The sequence below is a fragment of the Aricia agestis genome, chromosome 4 (assembly GCF_905147365.1).
Source record: "Aricia agestis chromosome 4, ilAriAges1.1, whole genome shotgun sequence".
NCBI lineage: Eukaryota > Metazoa > Arthropoda > Insecta > Lepidoptera > Lycaenidae > Aricia > Aricia agestis.
The window spans coordinates 18,330,964-18,350,591 of NC_056409.1; the positions used below are offsets into that span (position 1 = coordinate 18,330,964).

At 37.8% G+C, this 19,628-nt stretch overlaps 2 protein-coding genes across 2 annotated transcripts; both read left to right on the top strand.

The window, feature by feature from the left end:
• The first annotated feature begins 2,787 nt into the window (after positions 1 to 2,787).
• On the top strand, positions 2,788 to 3,422 carry LOC121726199 (ribonuclease P protein subunit rpr2-like). Its single transcript, XM_042113437.1, has 3 exons — positions 2,788 to 2,909; positions 2,992 to 3,083; positions 3,177 to 3,422. The coding sequence occupies exons 1-3, from the start codon at positions 2,856 to 2,858 to the stop codon at positions 3,391 to 3,393; spliced, it is 363 nt and encodes a 120-aa protein (XP_041969371.1). The 5' UTR covers positions 2,788 to 2,855; the 3' UTR covers positions 3,394 to 3,422.
• A 2,825-nt stretch (positions 3,423 to 6,247) lies between these two features.
• LOC121726198 (glutamic acid-rich protein-like) lies at positions 6,248 to 8,040 on the top strand. The gene is made up of 3 exons (XM_042113436.1): positions 6,248 to 6,541; positions 6,710 to 6,881; positions 7,184 to 8,040. The coding sequence occupies exons 1-3, from the start codon at positions 6,395 to 6,397 to the stop codon at positions 8,008 to 8,010; spliced, it is 1,146 nt and encodes a 381-aa protein (XP_041969370.1). The 5' UTR covers positions 6,248 to 6,394; the 3' UTR covers positions 8,011 to 8,040.
• The last annotated feature ends 11,588 nt before the right edge of the window (positions 8,041 to 19,628 follow it).

Consider the following 19,628-nt stretch of genomic DNA (forward strand, 5'->3'; position numbering starts at 1 on the left):
GTTGAACTTGTTTGGATACCAGGTCACAGTGGTATCCCAGGTAATGAGAGTGCGGACCTATATGCAAAACGAGCCACTGATACAGGAGTTCTTGATCAATTTAAACTTTATAGTAATGACCTATTACCACTGGCTATGCAGCATTTGGTGTGCAAGTGGAATGAGGATTGGTCAATTTCAGGGAATTTAAAGGGTAAATTCTACCACTCTCTACAGGATCAAGTTTTAGTTAAGCCATGGTTCTTTAAATATAGAAAAGCCAAAAAATTTGTTACATCTACTGTTTGTCGTTTGCGTCTGGGTCACTCCTGCACTCCAATATTTCTTCACAAAATTAGGGTGAGAGATTCATCTCTCTGTGAATGTGGACTTGATGAAGGCACCCTTGAACATATATTTTTCAGCTGTCCTAACCGTATTTGCTCATTGTATGATCCACTTCCCTCTGATGTCTCCCGTCCCTCCAATTTCCAATCACTTTTGTCCCTTGTTCATACACCATTTATAGATGTTTTGTGTAATTTTATTAATTTAAATAATATTAAATTGTAGAATTAAGTCTTTACTAATAAATACTAACAAACTAACATTATTTATGTTGTGTTGTTACAGGTACTGTGTGGATTTAATTGTATCTATTGTAATTCTTTATTTTGAATATAGTTCTTTCTTTTCCTTTTTACTTGTACATTCACAAAGGTTATACAGAGCAGAGTGATTGTCGTCGATGGCGACCAAGTTATTTTTTTATCCCGCCACACTGATACTGGCTATTCCTCAAGGGAGGCCATTTTTAAAAGAAGAAGAAGAAGGAGCCAGCCTTAGATCACATCTTTTGCTGTCCTAGAAACCAATCATCCCTATATGACTGTCTTCCCAATTTCATCCCTCGTCCTATCAATTTTAAATCGGTTTTAAGTTATGTAAATACCCCTTTTATTGAGATTTTGTGTACATATAAACATGTTAACAATATTAAATTGTGATGTCTTTACTAACACTTGTTTTTGTTTTAGGTTAATCAACTTGTAAATATGTATTAATATACACACACTGGCAAAATTAGCGGAACATAGGTAAAAAGGGCCAAAACTTGAACTCAAGTGGGTCGGGCTGTCTTTTTTATAGCTTCTAAGCTCATTCAAGAAATAAAATATTGAACAAAACTGGCAAGTTGACAGGTTTTTATAGCAATTATGCCCTAATAAGTGTTTTTCGATTATTGACGTTGTAAGTGTTCCTGATAAGAATGGCGTTTTAGCGGGGTGCAAGGTATGCTCAGCTCATTTGATTGTTTGGTTTTTGGAAGACCACATTGCTTAGATACAAAATTAGTGATTTCCCAGCATCTGCGACAGCTAGAGCTGTAACCACGATAGAGAAAGGTCACACCTACCGTCCGGTCAGTCAGGCCTTAGGTGTGTCGGCTTCCGTGGTTCATCGTAACTTTCAACGCTTCAGAGAGTCTGGATCTTACGTTCGGAGACGAGAACAAGGCAGATATCGGGTGACAATGGTTCAGGATGACCATTTTGTAAGGAAACAAAACTTAAGAAATCGACCTCAAACTGCTATGTAGACACGAAACCTGTCGGAACAGATCCAAGATGAACGTGTAAGTGATTGTACAGTAAGAAGAAGACTCAAAGAAGTTAAATTAAACTCAAAAGTGCCAGCAAGGGCACCAAAACTTGAGACAGGACACCGAAGAGCCAGGCTAAGATTTGCGCGTGAACATCAAAATTAGACAAGTGAGTGAAATCTTGTGCTGTACGGTGATGGGAGCAAATTCTGTGTACATTGTATTGACAGGCGATAAAGAATGTGGATAAATCATAAGGAAAGCTACAGGTCATCAAACTTACCGGAAACAGTGGCCTATGATGTAATGGTTTGGAGTTGCATATGATTTGGAGCCCGCATGGAGCTGATGATTATATATCCATCATCTATAATCATCAGCTCCATGCGGGCTACAAATCATTGACTACTTTGACAGTACAAGGCTATAGCACCGAAATCCTGGAACTGCATGGTGTTCCTTTTACACAGTTTTAGGTAGCAATTTCAATTTTATGTGCGTCCATAGAGTAAGAAAATCGGGCATTATTACCTAAACGATGCTGGCGTAGCCCAGTTGAAGAGGCCAGCGTGGTCTACAGATGTGGATCCGATTGAAGACGTGTGGCACATCAATGGGTGAACGGTACGAGTTAAAACTCCAGCTCCAAAATGTGTCCAGGAGCTCGAGTTGGCGCTACTGGAGGAGTAGGAGAATATCCCACAGGAAATGATTGACAATTAGAATGCAAGCATGGAATGGCGTATCCAGGCCCTCTTGAGATCCATAGAAGGCATTACACGCTTTTCACATGGCATTTCTTTAATAAAAATGGAGAATTTATCTTAAAAACTTACTACTGAAATTTCAAAGATTTTCTTAATTTTTTGATTTTTGCTGATTTTTTCTATTTTTCACGTTTTTATGCCCTAAATTTACATAAAATTTATTTCTTAATAATCAATTAGTAAATAAATAAATAAATATATAAAAATCAGTGAACAATTTTAAAAAAATTGACAATTTTAATATGTTCCTCTCATTTTGCCGGTGTGTTTAATTAACCATACCCTTGTTGCTTCACCAGACCTACAATAGAGCAAAGTCTATCTGTCAATACACTCTGACATTGGCAATCCACGAAACTGCCATTAAAGAAGAAGAAGAAGAAGAGCCAGTGTTTTTATTTTGAAATTTTATTTAGTTTTCTATTCATATTTTTAAAAAACTACTTAAAAACGCTTTAAATTTCTATTAAAAAAACAATAATCTTACAATCTAGATGATATAAAAGATGAGAAAGGTACAGGGTAATGATACTTTTCAAAGAATTAACTTCTTGTATCAAGTAAGTCATTTAGCTATTTTTCTATTTTTGTTGTTAGTTGTGTGTATAATACAGCTGTTGTTCATTATAATTTTTCTTCCAGTTAAGCAAAGAAGTAGTCGAGAAGAATCCTGCATTGTCGGTGTACTACGATAATTTAGTCATAAATATAGCCAAGAAGAGTGTCCTAAAAATGTATGTAATCACTTTTTTAAAACTATTTTTGCTTTATAATTTTGTTTATCAATTAGTTTAAAAGTGTTTAACATTGATTTGTATGTGTTTTAGCCATCCAGATATAAAAAGGCAAATATGTAAGAAATGTAGATGTATGCTGGTCGATAAAAAGTCTTCTGAAATAAAACTTAAAACTAAGAATAAACTGAAATTTATTTCACTGAAATGCACAGTGTGCGGTTATGAGAGAAGATTTCCAGCAGATAAAAACAAGGACCATAGAGTGTGGCTAGAAAAACCTGAAGCCGTTGTAGAGATTATCACATAAGTTATAATCAAACAATAATAATTCTAATACACATGCATTTTTGTTGAAACAATATTTCCACTGATTTGTTTGGGCTTATGATATATATTATTTTTTTAAATAAAATTGGGGCCGTCTATGGACTGTTCGGCCATATCCTTTTTTTGTTATTTTATTATTTAAATTTTTCGCACCAAGGATAATTGAATTAATATTATAAATTTTAAGGACATTTTTTTTTATATAATATATATGTATGTGTATATATATACTTATTACTTAATAGGATAGACTATAATTTATACATATAATAATATATAATATATATACATATAATATATATAATTTATACATTATATACTTATTACTTAATAGGATAGACTATAATTTATACATATAATAAATAAATATTTATGTTTTAAAAATTACTAATAATATTTAATGTTTTGAACGGTGTGGTCCCAGTCAGTGTGGCGGCCAGTAGAGCCGACATTTTCCGATTTCCTTAGATTTTATGCTGCTCCACCCTTTGCCTTTAGATGTTGTGACATTGGCTTGGTGGAGAGGGGTCACTTAAGCTGGGTGGAGTTTCTAGGGTGTTAAAAAGATATCGTTCTGTGTCGAATCTACCCGCTATGTGGCTTAGGACTTTATCGTTCCTGTCTTTTATAGCCATTTTTATGTTGTAGTCTTTTATGCATTCGGTTGACACCTCCGTGGCTCTTTTTATGAAGCTTGCTACAGCGTCTCCATCAGTGTCAGTGTAATAGACACAGGTGTTAGTGTGCCGGGATATAGCTACAACTGCATGAGGAACGCTGTCATGGATTGCCAGCTTTCAGGACTTGGTCTGTATGATGATCACCGAAGGACTCGTTAGCTTTATGGATTGTGAGGACGCGAGAGTCCGTTCCCGATCCATAGCCTGTATTAGTGAGGGCTGCTTTCTCCTCTTGTGTGTGGACAAGATACAGGGTATTTAGATCGGTTTTAGGTATTCTCGCTCCTGTATACTTCATTAGCTTTAGGGACCGCACAATTTCCTTCGATGAATAAATGTTATTATAGACCATGCTTAAGGCGTATGCCACATCCATAGGGCTCCTGTGTGTGCAAGACAACTCCTGGGTGATGCTGGTTACCAGGTTTGGACGAGTGTAATTAAGTTTAAAGAGGTTTTCACGCTCTATAAACGGAAGTTGGTTAATATCTCCAATGAGGATGACATCGTTGGCGCCTGTTAACTGATTTGCCATGACGATTGAGCCGAAATGGTTCATGAGGGCCTCATCAACTATCAACCTTTTGTAGGTTCCTTTTGTCCCATTCACCAGCAAAGAGGCCATGGTACGAACTTTATCTTTAACTTTGTTGCCAGTTCGTAGCGATATCCTTTGCTTTAGATCCTCGGCTGCTTCGATTGTCGTTGTTATTATAACGTCTGTTTCCTCATTGAAGTTATTAATGATCCAAGTTGTCTTTCCACACCCAGGAACCCCATTGACCCACGAGTAGTTGATAGGTTTCGCGAATATGTCCCAGCCCATGCTGGATTCGGGGTCCCCAGATAGGACTTCTGCCATTTCTAGTATCCTGTCTTCCAGCATTATTCCGCTATTACCACTATTGGATGGTAGCACTTGCCCGAGATCGGCCCTATATCTTTTGTTTTTATTTGCCGGTGTTTGTGTAGATGGTTCCCTCAAAAAAGCCTCTATTGCTAAAGCCTGCCGATTTGTTTGTGATGAAGCCTTGATCCGAGAAAGGGTGTTTTTATCCTCGATCATGTCTATTTTTTCACGATGAAGTACTTTTTTGATGGAGCCCACAAACGCTTTTAATTTGGCCATTGAGTTTTGAGACTTCTTAATTTCATTTTTATCCCTCTCTTTCTCATCCTCTTTTAGAGGGCTTATGATATTAGCTGTTACCATAAGTTTTTTGTGATTAAAATTATTGTATGATGCATTAAACCTGGTTATAATATATTATTCACTGACTTATCATAAAGATGAGCCAAGTCTGTGAGGCCTATAATATGTTAATGTTAGTGATAGAGGGATCAGTAGGTACATACAATTCATTTAAGGGTCGCCAGATGACTCAGGCTTAGTGGTGTCTGATGTTGTCCTAGTTGGCAAGCAATAAGCATTTTAAGAGCTTTGTAAAGATTCTTAAAGTTTTCGTAACCTGCAAGTAGTTTTTATTATTCATAGCTTACAAGTGTTATTTAGACACCGTTTTTGGGTTTAGGTGGTCTTCGGTTATTATGGGATTTATGAAAGATTGTGGCATTTTAAAAATGTAACAAATTAATTAAATATTTTATATAATTTAATTACTTAATTTGTTCCATTTTTTAAATTTCGACCAAGCTAAACACATACACATAAACATAATAATATCTTCTGACGGTATGCGATTTGCGCAGCTCGCCTACGACTAGTTCATCCAACATTTTGAGTCCTGGTACATATTTATTAATTATTAAAATACTTATACTTAATACATTATCTCGACGACCTCCGTGGCTCAGTTGGCGGGCTGTAGGTCGCGGGTTCGAATCCCGCCGACGGAACAAAAAGTTTTCAAAGTTCCTGGGTCATGGATGTGTATTAAATATGTGTATCATATTATAAAAATCTTAAATATGTGTAACACAACCCGTAACACTAGTCCTTCAGGTACTTAGCAAGGGGCCAGACTGACATGGTGTGAAGCGTCCATAGATATTATTATTATTATATAAATGAAGGCAATTATGATATAAGCCTACCAAATCTACGATTATTACCAACTTATCGAGATTACTTTTGAAAATAATGATCTCATTAATTTTTAAGTAGCCACCGTTAAAGTGAATAATTGCGTATCGCATTTCGCTTCCGTTGTAAAATAAACAACAGTAATAAATTGTATTGAAAATAATTCTCCAGAGAAGTAAAGTTTTATCGGTTAAATTTTTTATCGACGCGAAAATGAAAACCACATTCCGCCGACATGTGACTGCGTAAATATTAAAATGAAGCGAATTTTATGTGCCACGATATTTTTATTTAATTTTAGTATTTTCCAGTCTTTACATGCTACGAAATATAAAAACAGGGCCCATGAAATGCGTGACCAGCTATTTGATGCGTTGGAAGATGGTATCCGGCCTAGGCGACAGGTAGGATTAAAAATTAATGGCACAGCATATTTAGAATACTTATAATATTATATTCTAAATAATATGCTTTGCCCTCATGATTTGTCATTAATTTTCGGGTAACTTTTCCTTACTTTACCTTCTAAACGAAAAATCATAAATTACCTTTGGTAATGATATTATTTCTAGTTGTTTAAATCTCCCACCGGTAAATCGAATTGGCGACGCGCCGATAAACACTCTAGCAGTATAGAGAAGATGAAATACCAGGACGAATTCAGAGAACTTCACGAGCAGAAGAAGAAAGAGGCATTTCAAGCCGGGTCTGTGGAAACGGATGAGGTCAACATGGTGGCTGCCAGTGAGTTTGTTGTGGTCCGAATTAAAGTTTTTAAAAATGTAAAATTTACATAGATATAAAAGGCGTGTACCTAAGTACTAGATTCTAGAACATAACACCAAAAAGTTCTCAACTCAACGCTAGCGTACAGTTGGTCTTATTTAAAATGATGCGCCAACAACTTCAATTAGTTGATACTTATCATTAGAAAAAATACCGTAATTTATACGATAGAGTAGCATATCATATCCTCCTTCATTTTAAATTGAACAAACTCTACGTGCCTGTAGTGCAAAGCATATTAGGTAATGTGTATTACATAGGGCCAGCAGGAGTGCCGTGCGGCGACCCCGACCAGCACGACATGCCGTGGGGGAACTGCATGCGGCCGGAGAAATGCCCGCCAGAGTACCGCATCTACCGCGGCGACTACGCCTGCGGCTACACCACCTACGTCTGCTGCGCGCTGCAGCTCACTGGCGACGACACCATCGTGCCTCTCGACGCCTCCTTCGGCTCCGACTTCGAGGAAGACGAGAAGAAAAAGGTCGCGAAGAAGAAGAAGCACTCCAGCAGCAAGAAGTCCCGCAAGCTCCAGGACCGAAGACGCCGCGAGGAGGAGAGGAAGAAAAGGAAGAAAAGGATGGAGAGAATAATAAAGCGCATCACCCGAAGGATAAAGAAAGCTTTCAAGGGCGACTCGAAGGTGAGAAAGAGGAAGACTCGCGAGTTCAAGAAGTTCCTTAAAAGATTAAAACGCAAGTACGATGAGAGCAGGTTGCTAGTCAGGGACAGGCACAGGGAGGTGCTCAATAAAACGGACAGAGAGCGCGAGGAGCGCTTGAAGGAAATCTACAAGAAGAATAAAGAGTTTATCCGGGATGTGACGAATTGGAGACCCGAGGTTAGGGTGTCTGCGGAGGCGTCCGAAGACGTCACCGAAACGCCGGACGACAGGGAGGTGAATGCTGAAGACGACAAGGAGGTGAATGCTGAAGACGACAGGGAGGTGAATGCTGAAGATGATAGAGAGGTTCGTGCTGAGGGCAATGATGAAGTCAATACAGAGCCGTCCCGCAGGAGGACACTTCCTAGACACGATGCCCATGGATACTTAAATCGCGATGTTGGTGGCATACTGTTTCTTTAAATAAGCGCATAATATGAATGGAAGTATTATGAATTATGGATTTTGTTTTCGTTCATTATTAATTGAAATCTTCGAAATTAGCAGTAGGTAGTAAAATAGTACCTGCGTAGGCCAAAAGCAGCCATTAGGTATAAGATTTCAATAACTGCACCGCGTTTTAGATATTGGCTGAAATTAATTATTGTAATACAGGTTACCTTTATTAAAATAGCATACTGTCGCACTCAGAGACATTAAGTGGGTCATTTAATTTAATGAGTTCAATTAAATGAAGAGTTTGACAGAAAATGTATGGAGCTTATGTCAAAATATTCATTAAATAAAAGTTAAGTAATTTCTCTGAGTCTGCCGTTAACAGCTGGCCTATATTTGTGTATCATGCTTTAATGTATTATATGATAAAATGTTAAAGTTTGAGAGTATTCTGGCAATATTCCAGCTGTGATAGTTTCTTGTAGCGCTCTACCGTCTGATATTTTGGAAGGCAATATTATTTATTATCATTCGTATTAATTTAGAAGAGGATACTTCAATTTAAATCCACTACCGACTTTTAGATGCTTAGGGATTAGTTTATTTAGTATCCATAATATAATATTATGGTCGCTGTTACGCATTTGTGTCCTAACTCCTAACCCGCATTTGTTGTTAAATTTTGAATGCAGTCTTGTCCTAAATCATCTAAACAAAATAACTACATTCATAACTCAACACGTATCTAATTTTTTGTGGGTTAGTACACGTATGCTTAACAGCGTCCATATGGTACTCTGAAGTCTCAGTCTAGTAAACTGAACGTTCTGACAGATGAAGGATCTTCGTAATTTGGTCGTATTATGTTAAGCCCGGCCTCTAGACTAGACATAACTCGACCTAATCTATATATATGTCGCAGGGAAAAGAAGATATCAGGGATATCCCGAAATCCCTAGGGATATCACGAAATCGCGGTAGATACCGAATATTCTTGTTTCTTACGTCTTCTTACTAAACAAATCTAGTGATATGTCATTTCACTAAACTAAATCTAGTGAAATGTCAGAAAAGCGGACACCGCCGAATAAAAATCGAGCTACGCATTTCTCTCGCTCGCTCTAATACCCTATCACTATCTTATGGGGGCGACTAACCCTAAATTGACGATTTTATAATTCATTTTTATACTTGAAAATAAGCCCCGAATTGTTTCATTTTGTAGACATAGATACTACATTATATTTCCGAGAATCAGACCTAGCAAAAACACGATATCTTAAAATTTTCTCGATCACAAAGTTGCATGTAATTTTCACGAATTTTTCATATATTGCCATAACCGTGCATTAAACTAAGTTAATATTTTAACACATTGTATAAAATTCTATCATTGAAGAACTGACCTAGCGGATTTTTTAAATGTTACATATTTATCGAGTTATGAGGAAAAAATAATTTTCTTTCTATTTAAATGAATCCGCGTCGTCCTTTTTCACCTGGCATATGAAAGACGGGCGTGAGTGTGAAGAGAGAAGGACGATTTTTTGCGTTAGTCGCCCTCTTAACGCGAATGGGGCATTATCAGCGTGAAGGGATCTTATTATCGGTATTGAGTTATTAATATCCCCATAATATACATTTAACAGGCTATCGAACCATGCAAGTAACATGCGCGTAAGTCTGGAAATTATTAAAAAATGTTGAAACTCGAGAGTCGTAAAAGGTGATATTTAGAAAATCGCATTCAAACTTAACGTACACGTAATAATTTAACGACTAAAATCACACGAGCCGCGCCAGCTCGAGCGACGCATTTGTTTCACTCCCACTAGTGCCCGTGTGGGTATTAGAGCGAGCGAGAGAAATGCGTAGCTCGATTTTCGCGATATCCGCTTTTCTGACATTTCACTAGATTTAGTTTAGTGAAATGACATATCACTAGATTTGTTTAGTAAGAAGACGTAAGAAACAAGAATATTCGGTATCTACCGCGATTTCGTGATATCCCTAGGGATTTCGGGATATCCCTGATATCTTCTTTTCCCTGCGACATATATAAAACTCAAAGGTGACTGACTGATTGACATAGTGATCTATCAACGCACAGCCCAAACCACTGGACGGATCGGGCTGAAATTTGGCATGCAGGTAGATGTTATGACGTAGGCATCCGCTAAGAAAGGATTTTGATAAATTACAACCCCAAGGGGTTCAAATAGGGGATGAAAGTTTGTATACAATAATACTTCTTAACGCGAGCGAAGCCGCGGGCAACAGCTCGTAATACATAGGATTGATCTACAATCTACATAATAATAGCTGATATAGGTATAATATGGTCGATATAATATTAACCGTATCTATAACAGTTAACATTATAGCAAGTAAATACCACAATAGAATGAAAATATGGTTAACAAAGGAGATAGGCAAAGACAATGTTTTGTGACTTTGTTTATACAATTTGGGATTTTCACGTTCTACGAAAGCATACTTTCCTGGTTAGCCGTGTTACGTGTATCAAAACGCAGGCATAATTTAAAGTAACATCTTGCGTTCCACAAAATCAAAACAACCCCACTCGCTCGCTAATCCGGGGCCGTTGACGTATCATAATTCATAATAAGAGACGTCGAATAACACAAGTGTTAGGGCCAGTACACATCGCAACGTGACGCGTCGATACAATGGAATGCGTTTATAATTTTTTTTATGAAATAAGGGGGCAAACGAGCAAACGGGTCACCTGATGGAAAGCAACTTCCGTCACCCATGGACACTCGCAGCATCAGAAGAGCTGCAGGTGCGTTGCCGGTCTTTTAAGATGGAATAGGGTAATAGGGGAGGGTAGGGATGGGAAGAGAAGGGAATAGGGGAGGGTAGGGGATTGGGCCTCCGGTAAACTCACTAACTCGCAAGCGCTGTTTCACGCTGGTTTTCTGTCAGAACGTGGTATTTCTCCGGTCGAGCCGGCCCATTCGTGCCGAAGCATGGCTCTCCCACGTCTAAAGTTTATAAAAGCCTAATCAAATCTGAAATACACATTGAATTGACAGACTCGTAGCTCGCGGTATTAGAGGTAGGCTGCTATGCCTGTTCCCAATTTTAATGGCTCATTTAAAAATGCATTGCAACATCTCGCAAATTATACCGTGAAATCCAAAAATATAATAGGTTTAATTATGGTAAGTATATTGGATTTATACTAAAGAAAATCAAGTCTTGACGAGCTGTCCATTTTCCAGTAAAATCGAATTATTTTATTTCTAACGCTGTAGCTGCTGTTTTTATTTCGTTGATATCATGGGTCCTGTAATTTCATACGTGGTGCGAGTGTGCGAGGTACCTGAATATATTATTATGATGTCGATGTGCGGGTCGCAACGCGGAAGTATTTAATATTTGAATATGTAAATGAAATAACTTCACTTGACAGTCGGCGGCGAAGGAAAATATTGCGAGATCACAAGTACTCTCACATGATATCATAACGTTATACCATGTTAAACTAACATTATAGTAAAGGCCGGCAAGTGGCAATTCTTTGATGTTGCAAGAGTCCATGGGCGACGGTAGTTGCTTTCCATTAGGTGACCCGTTTACTTGTTTGCCCCCTGATTTTATATGAAAAAATTATTCATTAATAAAAAATATAAGAATACTATTTTATCAATTTTAGTTAAGTAGATGATACAGCTATGTAGTTAAGTATAAGGATCACGTCATAATATTTACCTGCTAAAAGTTTTCACTTTTCAATCAATATTTTCCAAATTGGTGAGCCACTTTTTTGGCAGTGAATTAGTTTCATTTATATTTATTAAAATCATAGCCCGTTACAGCGCTGCCATTGCATTTGATTAATAATTAAATAAAAGGAGGATGCAGATAAATTGAGCCTTGATAATTTGGCTGTAGCGATGTCGATTTTTCTCAGCAACGACCATAGCTAAGAAAGTAAAGTTCATGGTCAGTATTCATCATGTCTTTGTCTTTGAATAACCCATAGCATAACACGATTGGTCAATTTTTATAACACAGAATAATCAATCAAAAATAACCCTGTAAAAAAAGGGATTCCTATTTCGCCAACAGAGGAGTGTGATTTAAGCAGAACTGAATGACTACAAGCCAGGCTGGCCTGCGGTGGCGTCGGAGCGAGACAGATGGAAGACCTTGGGGAGGCCTTTGCCCAGCAGTGGGATAACATAGGCTAATAAAAAATTGCCTACAGAGGAGAGTGATTTAAGCATACACTTTAATTTGCCCATAGCTTACCTATATGAAATGTACAGTCTGTTAAGAAAGTGAAGAAATTAAAAAGTGGGAACATCGTAGTGTCATCCCTTTCAAATCAATCTGAGAAAAAAGGGATGACACTACGATATTGCCACTTTTTAATCTCTTCACATTCTTGACAGGCTATATTTATGGTTTAAAAAAAAAAAAACCGTTTTGTCGTTACGCCCTTCCATTTTTTGTTGTTCCATTGCTTGTTTTCTACGAGAGGCCGGGCCGGCCACTCATAGAAAACAAGCAATCTAAAACATATTCAACACGGTTTTTTACTTCAACGCGGCGTCACCTTGCGAAATCCATACTAATACTTTAAACGCGAAAGTCTGTCTATTTTACTAAAATTTGGTATGGTTACAGATACTTTGACTCCTAGGACCTTTCTTAGGGGACATAGGACATACGATATTTTTTATCCCGGAAAAATGTACAGTTTATATAAACGAATTTTGGCACAACCGAGTTGCGGGCGTCTAACAACAATTAAACTTCATCATCATCATAAACATCTCGGGGATGTTTATTGCTATCGGGACCCCCCCCCAGAAGTTGATGAAACTTGCTCAATTAATTACCGGCTTCGGAACTTGTTGCATACGTTACCGCGTCACCACACAGCGGCAACTTCTGACAAATATCGGACTTCCAAATTAATGGGACTTCGGAGGTTTCTCTACATACTACATACACTTTGTATCTCATAAACTATTTTGCTTCTTCGTTCCTTGAAAATTTTAAATTAGTCTATCGCGTGAGAACCGTACAGTTTTCCGTGATAAAAGTATTCTATTGTATTTTCCCAGCGGTCAATGAGTATCGATGCAATACGTGGGTCACACTGAAAGTGTTTAGAACTAGCCAGTTAGAAACATTACTAATGAAAACTTTTTTAAATTACAATTCTAGAACTCTTTGGTAACATAATCTGGTATATAACATTTATTTGTCGTTTGTTTTGGTGAATTGGCGGCAAATCTAAAACTATTGTTACACGTGAAAATGAACTTAACGCGAAAAAATTTTCAGTTAATGATTTTTTATGACTTTCGTTATGGGCTTACTCAATAACAAAGCTTTGATAGGCTGCTATTACCATTTCATAATGAAGCCTCGTCTCGTGTCACTATTTACAATTGGTTTAATGAGTTTAAAAGTGGACGTAGCAATCTCATTGATGATCCGCGTGCGGGACGTCCTTTAACAGCGACTACTGATGTTAACATTAGTGTTGTGCGACGCATGATAGAGGGAGATAAAAGAGTGACCTACCAGCAGATACGGGCAAGCCCAGGCATTGCTATGAGTCAAGTTTAAAAAATATTACATGAACATTTAGGCGTCAGGAAGCTTTGTACCAGATGCATTCCCCATACTTCAATCGACGACCAGAAACGCCTTCGCATGGACTGGTGTCGCCAAATGTTAGATAAGTTCAACGGCAGGGACTCAAATGCTGTATTTGACAACCTCACAGGTGATGAAAGCTGGATATATTGCTACGAACCCGAAACCAAAAGACAATCAGCTCAAGGGGTGTTTCCTTTCGAGGTTTGGCCAACTAAGGTAAAGAAAGGAAGAAGTCAAGGCAAAAAGATGATTGCCTCATTCTTTGGTCGGAAATGTAATTTTGCGACAGTTATGCTAGAAGATGAAAGGACAGTTACTGCAGAATGGTATGTCAATCGCTGTATGCCTGTCGTCTTGTAAAAATTTCGACAGCAGCGCCCTCGAAGCAGGACACTCTTTCACCACAACAATGCTTCAGCGCACTCCGCGAGACGGACTGTTGAATATTTGACTATTGCACGTGTTGAGATATTGAGTCATACGCCATATAGTCTTCGCCTGGCGCCCTGTGGCTTTAATTTATTCCCAAGAAATAAAGATAAAATTCGAGGTACTCGCTTTACGAGCCCCGAAGATGCGATTAAAGCATACGAAAATGCCACAGAAGAGACCCCTAAGGAAGACTGGGCCCACTGCTTTTTTCGGTGGTTCCATCGAATGCGACGATGTGTAGAGAGGAACGGAGATTACTTCTAAAAACAATAAAAGTAATGTCAACTTCCTACATTAAACCTTTTTTCATTTTCTAAACATTTTCAGTGTTACCTAGGTATTTCATTAATTGGTTCGGTTATCTGACCCTATCCTAATTTCTACAACTGTCACTATGCAGCCAAAGAAAATCTGCATTAAATCCATATCAATATTATAATGCGAAAGTGTGTCTCCAGCTGTTATCTCTGTACGGATAAAGCGTTGACCCAATTCAGATAAATCCCATATTCTTGAAATACATAGGATCTCCGGAAAGGACAATAACTGAATAGTTTTTATAGTGGCTAAATATGTGATCTCCGCACGATAAACGAAACTTCACTTTTACAGAGAGTCTAGAGGCTAACTGTAAAATTGTAAAATAGTAATTTTAAGATTGGTATGTACGAGTAGAAGATTGTAAACGGCGTGGCGGTCAAAAAGATAGATAAACTAAAAACCCGTGTACCCTTTATATTATAGCGTGCTCGTTTATAAGTTATAACTAGTGACCGACCGAACTTTCGGTTTCGGTTTCGGTTTCGGCCAGTTTCGGCCAAAAAATCTAGTTTCGGCCTTAGTTTCGGTTTCGGCCAAAATATAGCCGAAACTTTCGGCCCCGTCGAAACTCATGCGTCGTTCGGTAAACTTCTCAGTTAACTCTTGCTTGCTTGCCAGCGAGGCCCCGGCTCAGTTCGGCACCATCTATTTAATCGTGTTTTGAGATTATGTTTTCCAGATTTGTCCCAAATCAAAAATTTGCACTTCGTTTTATTTTCTTAAAATTGACTAAACTTATTGTTATCGAAATTATATTATTGAATTTTATTTCTACAACAAACGCAGGCTTATTTAAGGCTGGTTTTATTGTTAAGCGTTACATAACTGTTGGCAAATTACGTGCTATTTTAACAACGTTTCCCAAACAAACGATTTCGTAAATGCTATGATAAATTGATTTTATTGTGTATGAACTTCATTTACTTAAGAATTTTGTTTGACAGTGAGATTATAGGTTATATTAGGATATATCTTGCGAGAAATCTAGTAAATCATCTCGCCTCACTCTTTTCCTTTTACCATGCGTTTTAATTAAATATTTAAAATTGACTTTTAACTATGGACACGCAATCTCTTAGACCGTTCCTACACTGCTAGAATCTTATCTAGCCCACTTCCCCATAAGCTTCACTCTTGCGGCCCTCAGTATATTTTTCAGGTTTAGTGGCAAAACGCCTTCTGGAGCAAAAAAAAAAACGTGACGCCAACTGCAAGTTTGCTTAGTAATTTTGTTTTGAAGTTCGACCGCGGTCTTGTCCATGTTTCCCATAAAAATAATATACTGCAATTGATTGTGTTTTCAGTGGTACGTCGTTAATGTCTAAGGGAGGATTTCACCAATCATACAACTTCGTTTTATAAAACTTAGTTCTCATTAAACGCGTTCCTACGGAGATATAAATCTCGTTTTGTTTCAAGTGGATGGATTTATCAACAAAAAAGCAAGAAACGATACATGAACTACCTAAACGCATCTATCAAAACTGTCATCTTGACATGTTTTATGATTTTTGATTCGCCATGACACTACACTGACAGGACTTTAACGGCTTTTATGAAGTTTATCCGTACGACATTGGACGTTCTGAAGATAAAACTCGAATTTGATGTGTTATGTTGGTGAAATGCAATTTGGTGCTATAAAGCGTTTATACGCTTAGAACCGATTTAGTATATATTAAGCACGATCTATTTCTTAGGTGTATTAGGGTAATCATTCGTTGTAATACATTAAGGGGAATTTTACCAATCACACTTAAAACTTCGTTTTAGTAAATTAAGTTCTCATGAACAATGAACGCGTTTATATTATGGCGACGTAAATCTCGTTTTGTTTCAAATAGATTTTACATTCTTCTTTTAATCGCGATTAATGAATCTAAGTTTACATTACGTCACGCGATGATTTTTATATGTTTTTATCATCTTGGAGCCTTGTCACGTTGTTTCTTTTTTAACAAAATAGGAAGAAACGATAAATAAGCTAACCAAACGCATCTGTGAAAACTATCATCTTAACAATTTTTTCGTCTATTTTATTCGATCTGTCATGACACTACACTGACAGGACTTAAATGTGTTTTATGAAGTTAAAAATCGAATATTTACGCGTTCAGAAGATAAAAATCGGATTTGCTGTGAACGTGATTAGTTTATGTTGGAGAAATGCAATTAAGTGTTATAGTCAAATCAAATCATTAAAAACGTGTTTATACGTTTAGAACCGGTTTAATGTGCGCTAAGCGCGTTCAATTTCTTTGGCGAAATCGCACCTACTTGGAATCGTATAAAAAGACGAATATAATACAAAAAAGTTTCTAGGGAACATATTCAAGTCTAAGATAAATAATATTTATTTTAATAAATGTCGCAAAAAGAAAAAAATTCAATGTGGTACGTTTTCTTTAGTTTAAAAAGTTGTAATTTATGTTAAAAATCAATAAATTTCAGTAAATAATCGTAGTTTTAAATGTTTTACCAAGTTTCGGTTTCGGTTTCGGTTTCGGCCGAAACTGAGAGTAAGGCCGAGAGTTCGGTTTCGGTTTCGGTTTCGGCTGAAAAATCAGTTTCGGTCGGACACTAGTTATAACATTTAACAGGCTTATAATGAGAAGTTTGAGAACGGTCGGCCGAACTCGGTGGAAGTTTCTCGAAATAATCGCATTTGGGCTTGTGTTTAATACTACTACAAAGTATATTATGTACAGGTGGCTAAGAAAATTACTATTAAATTTTATTACCGTAATTGTATAATCTTAATTTTACAATTTTTTTTTTTAATGATATAAGGGGGCAAACGAGCAAACGGGTCACCTGATGGAAAGCAACTTCCGTCGCCCATGGACACTCGCAGCATCAGAGAGCTGCAGGTGCGTTGCCGGCCTTTTAATAGGGAATAGGGTAATAGGGGTGGGTAGGGAAGGGAAGGGAATAGGGGAGGGTATGGAAGGGAATAGGGTAGGGGATTGGGCCTCCGGTAAACTCACTCACTCGGCGAAACACAGCGCAAGCGCTGTTTCACGCCGGTTTTCTGTGAGGACGTGGTATTTCTCCGGTCGAGCCGGCCCATTCGTGCCGAAGCATGGCTCTCCCACGTATATGACAAACAAAAAAGCTTTTAATGGATAATAAAGGGTTGTACAATGTACCATCGAGAAAATTGATTCCTAGGCAGTTGACAGACCTCATTTGGTCGGATCATGTCAATTTAATGTAAATACTAAATTGTGATCGTCGGATGTCGGCTGGGTTTTACGTAACTCGCGCAAACTACGTATAGTAGGTCCCCCATCTACCTAGGAATCAACTTCTTTGATAGTACCTACATTATAAAAGTTATCACAATTCATAAAGCAATAGTTATTTTCTCCATTGAAAGGCTGATTGAGCGTGCCGGCAAAATCAGAATTACTTAGGCCGAAGCCAAACGAGCGTAATTTTGTGAGTCGTGAATCGCAGAATTTCTGCCGCGTAAATATCTTTTCATACAAATCATTACTCACAAAATTGCGCTCGTGTGAATCAAACTGGACTTTTGTATGAAACTGAATGCAGCAGAATTTCTGCCAGCCGAAATTCTGCGACTCACAACTCACAAATTACGCTCGTTTGGCTTCACCCTTACCTAATGCTGCCAATTGCATGCATCTTGTAAAGTGTTACTTGGGAGTTGGGACTTATCGTTTTACGTCCACGCTCTCGTCAACGACAACCAAGTATCATTTACAGATCGCTGGCGCAATTTTAAATGGCATGCTCCGATCCAAGACTCCATGACAATGTCAAGAACCTTGTAGTTCTGTAATTAATCAATAATTTTGTCATGTGGATTTCTTTGCTGACTATATTTCATTTACTAATGTAGTTAGTGGTGACAAAACGCGACCCGTGGCCGTTATTTGCCCAGCGATCGGCCCGCAGCGGACCCACCGCTGGACCTAAAACTTTATCAATGAAACGCCTGAATAGAAATTTCGGTACTCACCAAACATTAATAATTGTGCCAAAATGTTATATTTTGTTGTCAAAGCTTGGTAGACCGCAAAATACATTTTACCAGACATACAAATGAGCACATCGTTTGACTGATGGAATTTCATTGATACGCGTACGGGGTAACGCGAACGAAAACGTACAGTAGTCACAAGCAAGAAATAGATATAATTTTGTTGGTTACTCGGTGCTAATACGCTGCGCTGCCGTATTTTGGCTAAGATCAAATTGCGTCATGCTACGAGTGTTTTATGCAAAAGAGCAGCTAGCAAAGCATCTAGATGTAAAGTAGTTCTTGACCCGAAACATTTCACGTTAAACGTTTTTTCAATTGTTGATGTTAAAAGCACTTGGTTGTAATTGAGTTATAAATTACGGTATCGATTATGGTAACTTGAGCCTCGCCGCCTCGCCCTACTGACTGAAGGCTGAAGAGCCTCCATTTCCCTTCCATTACGTTGTTTGGAACTCAAATAACGTAACAACTAGTAAATTATATATAAAAAATAATAAATATTATTTTGTTTATTTTTTACTTTTTACTTTGATATTCAAAGTGAAAAAAATCTAAGTACATCCTTTTAAAAGTCTCACCCCCCTTAGCCCTTAGGGTGCCATTTTTACATGTCAAAATGGCGCTAAAATAATGGGGAGTGGTTCTTTTTAATTGACACATTGCCTTTACCTGCCATGTTACGGACATGAAGGTGTACGTCTTGGATGGTTTCCAGCAACAAAAAAGAAATACCATCAGGCGATGTGCCTCTCTCTAAAGGTCTTCATGTAGGTTAAAAATACAGTTCTAATGGCCTAAAGATAGGCCACAGGCCGACTGTTGTCCGAAACTGACAATGTATTCAAATTGTATACAGCTTTGCAAATTCTATGCAACCAAAATACACCAAACGCCATGTAAAGGCCTGTTCATAAAGTGATAAGGTACATATTTTGATTAAAAAATGTTATATAAAATACACAAATTTTACCTTTTGTAACAAGTGTTGCAAAAGGTATGTGTAATCGACATATTAAGTCATAACCCCCTTAATGTAAATTTTTACTCCGGCCCTACGCTTATAATCCCTGTTGTTGTCATTGGTTTTTCCGACGTATCGAAACAAAGATACCGACATTGACTAGCGTAAGTGTAGAGTTTTACGTAATTCTGTAGTTCCATCCAGTAGCGGCGTTAGGGGGGACGACGACGCTGGGCGACCGCCCAGGGCGCCTGATAAAAAGAGGAGCTACCTTTT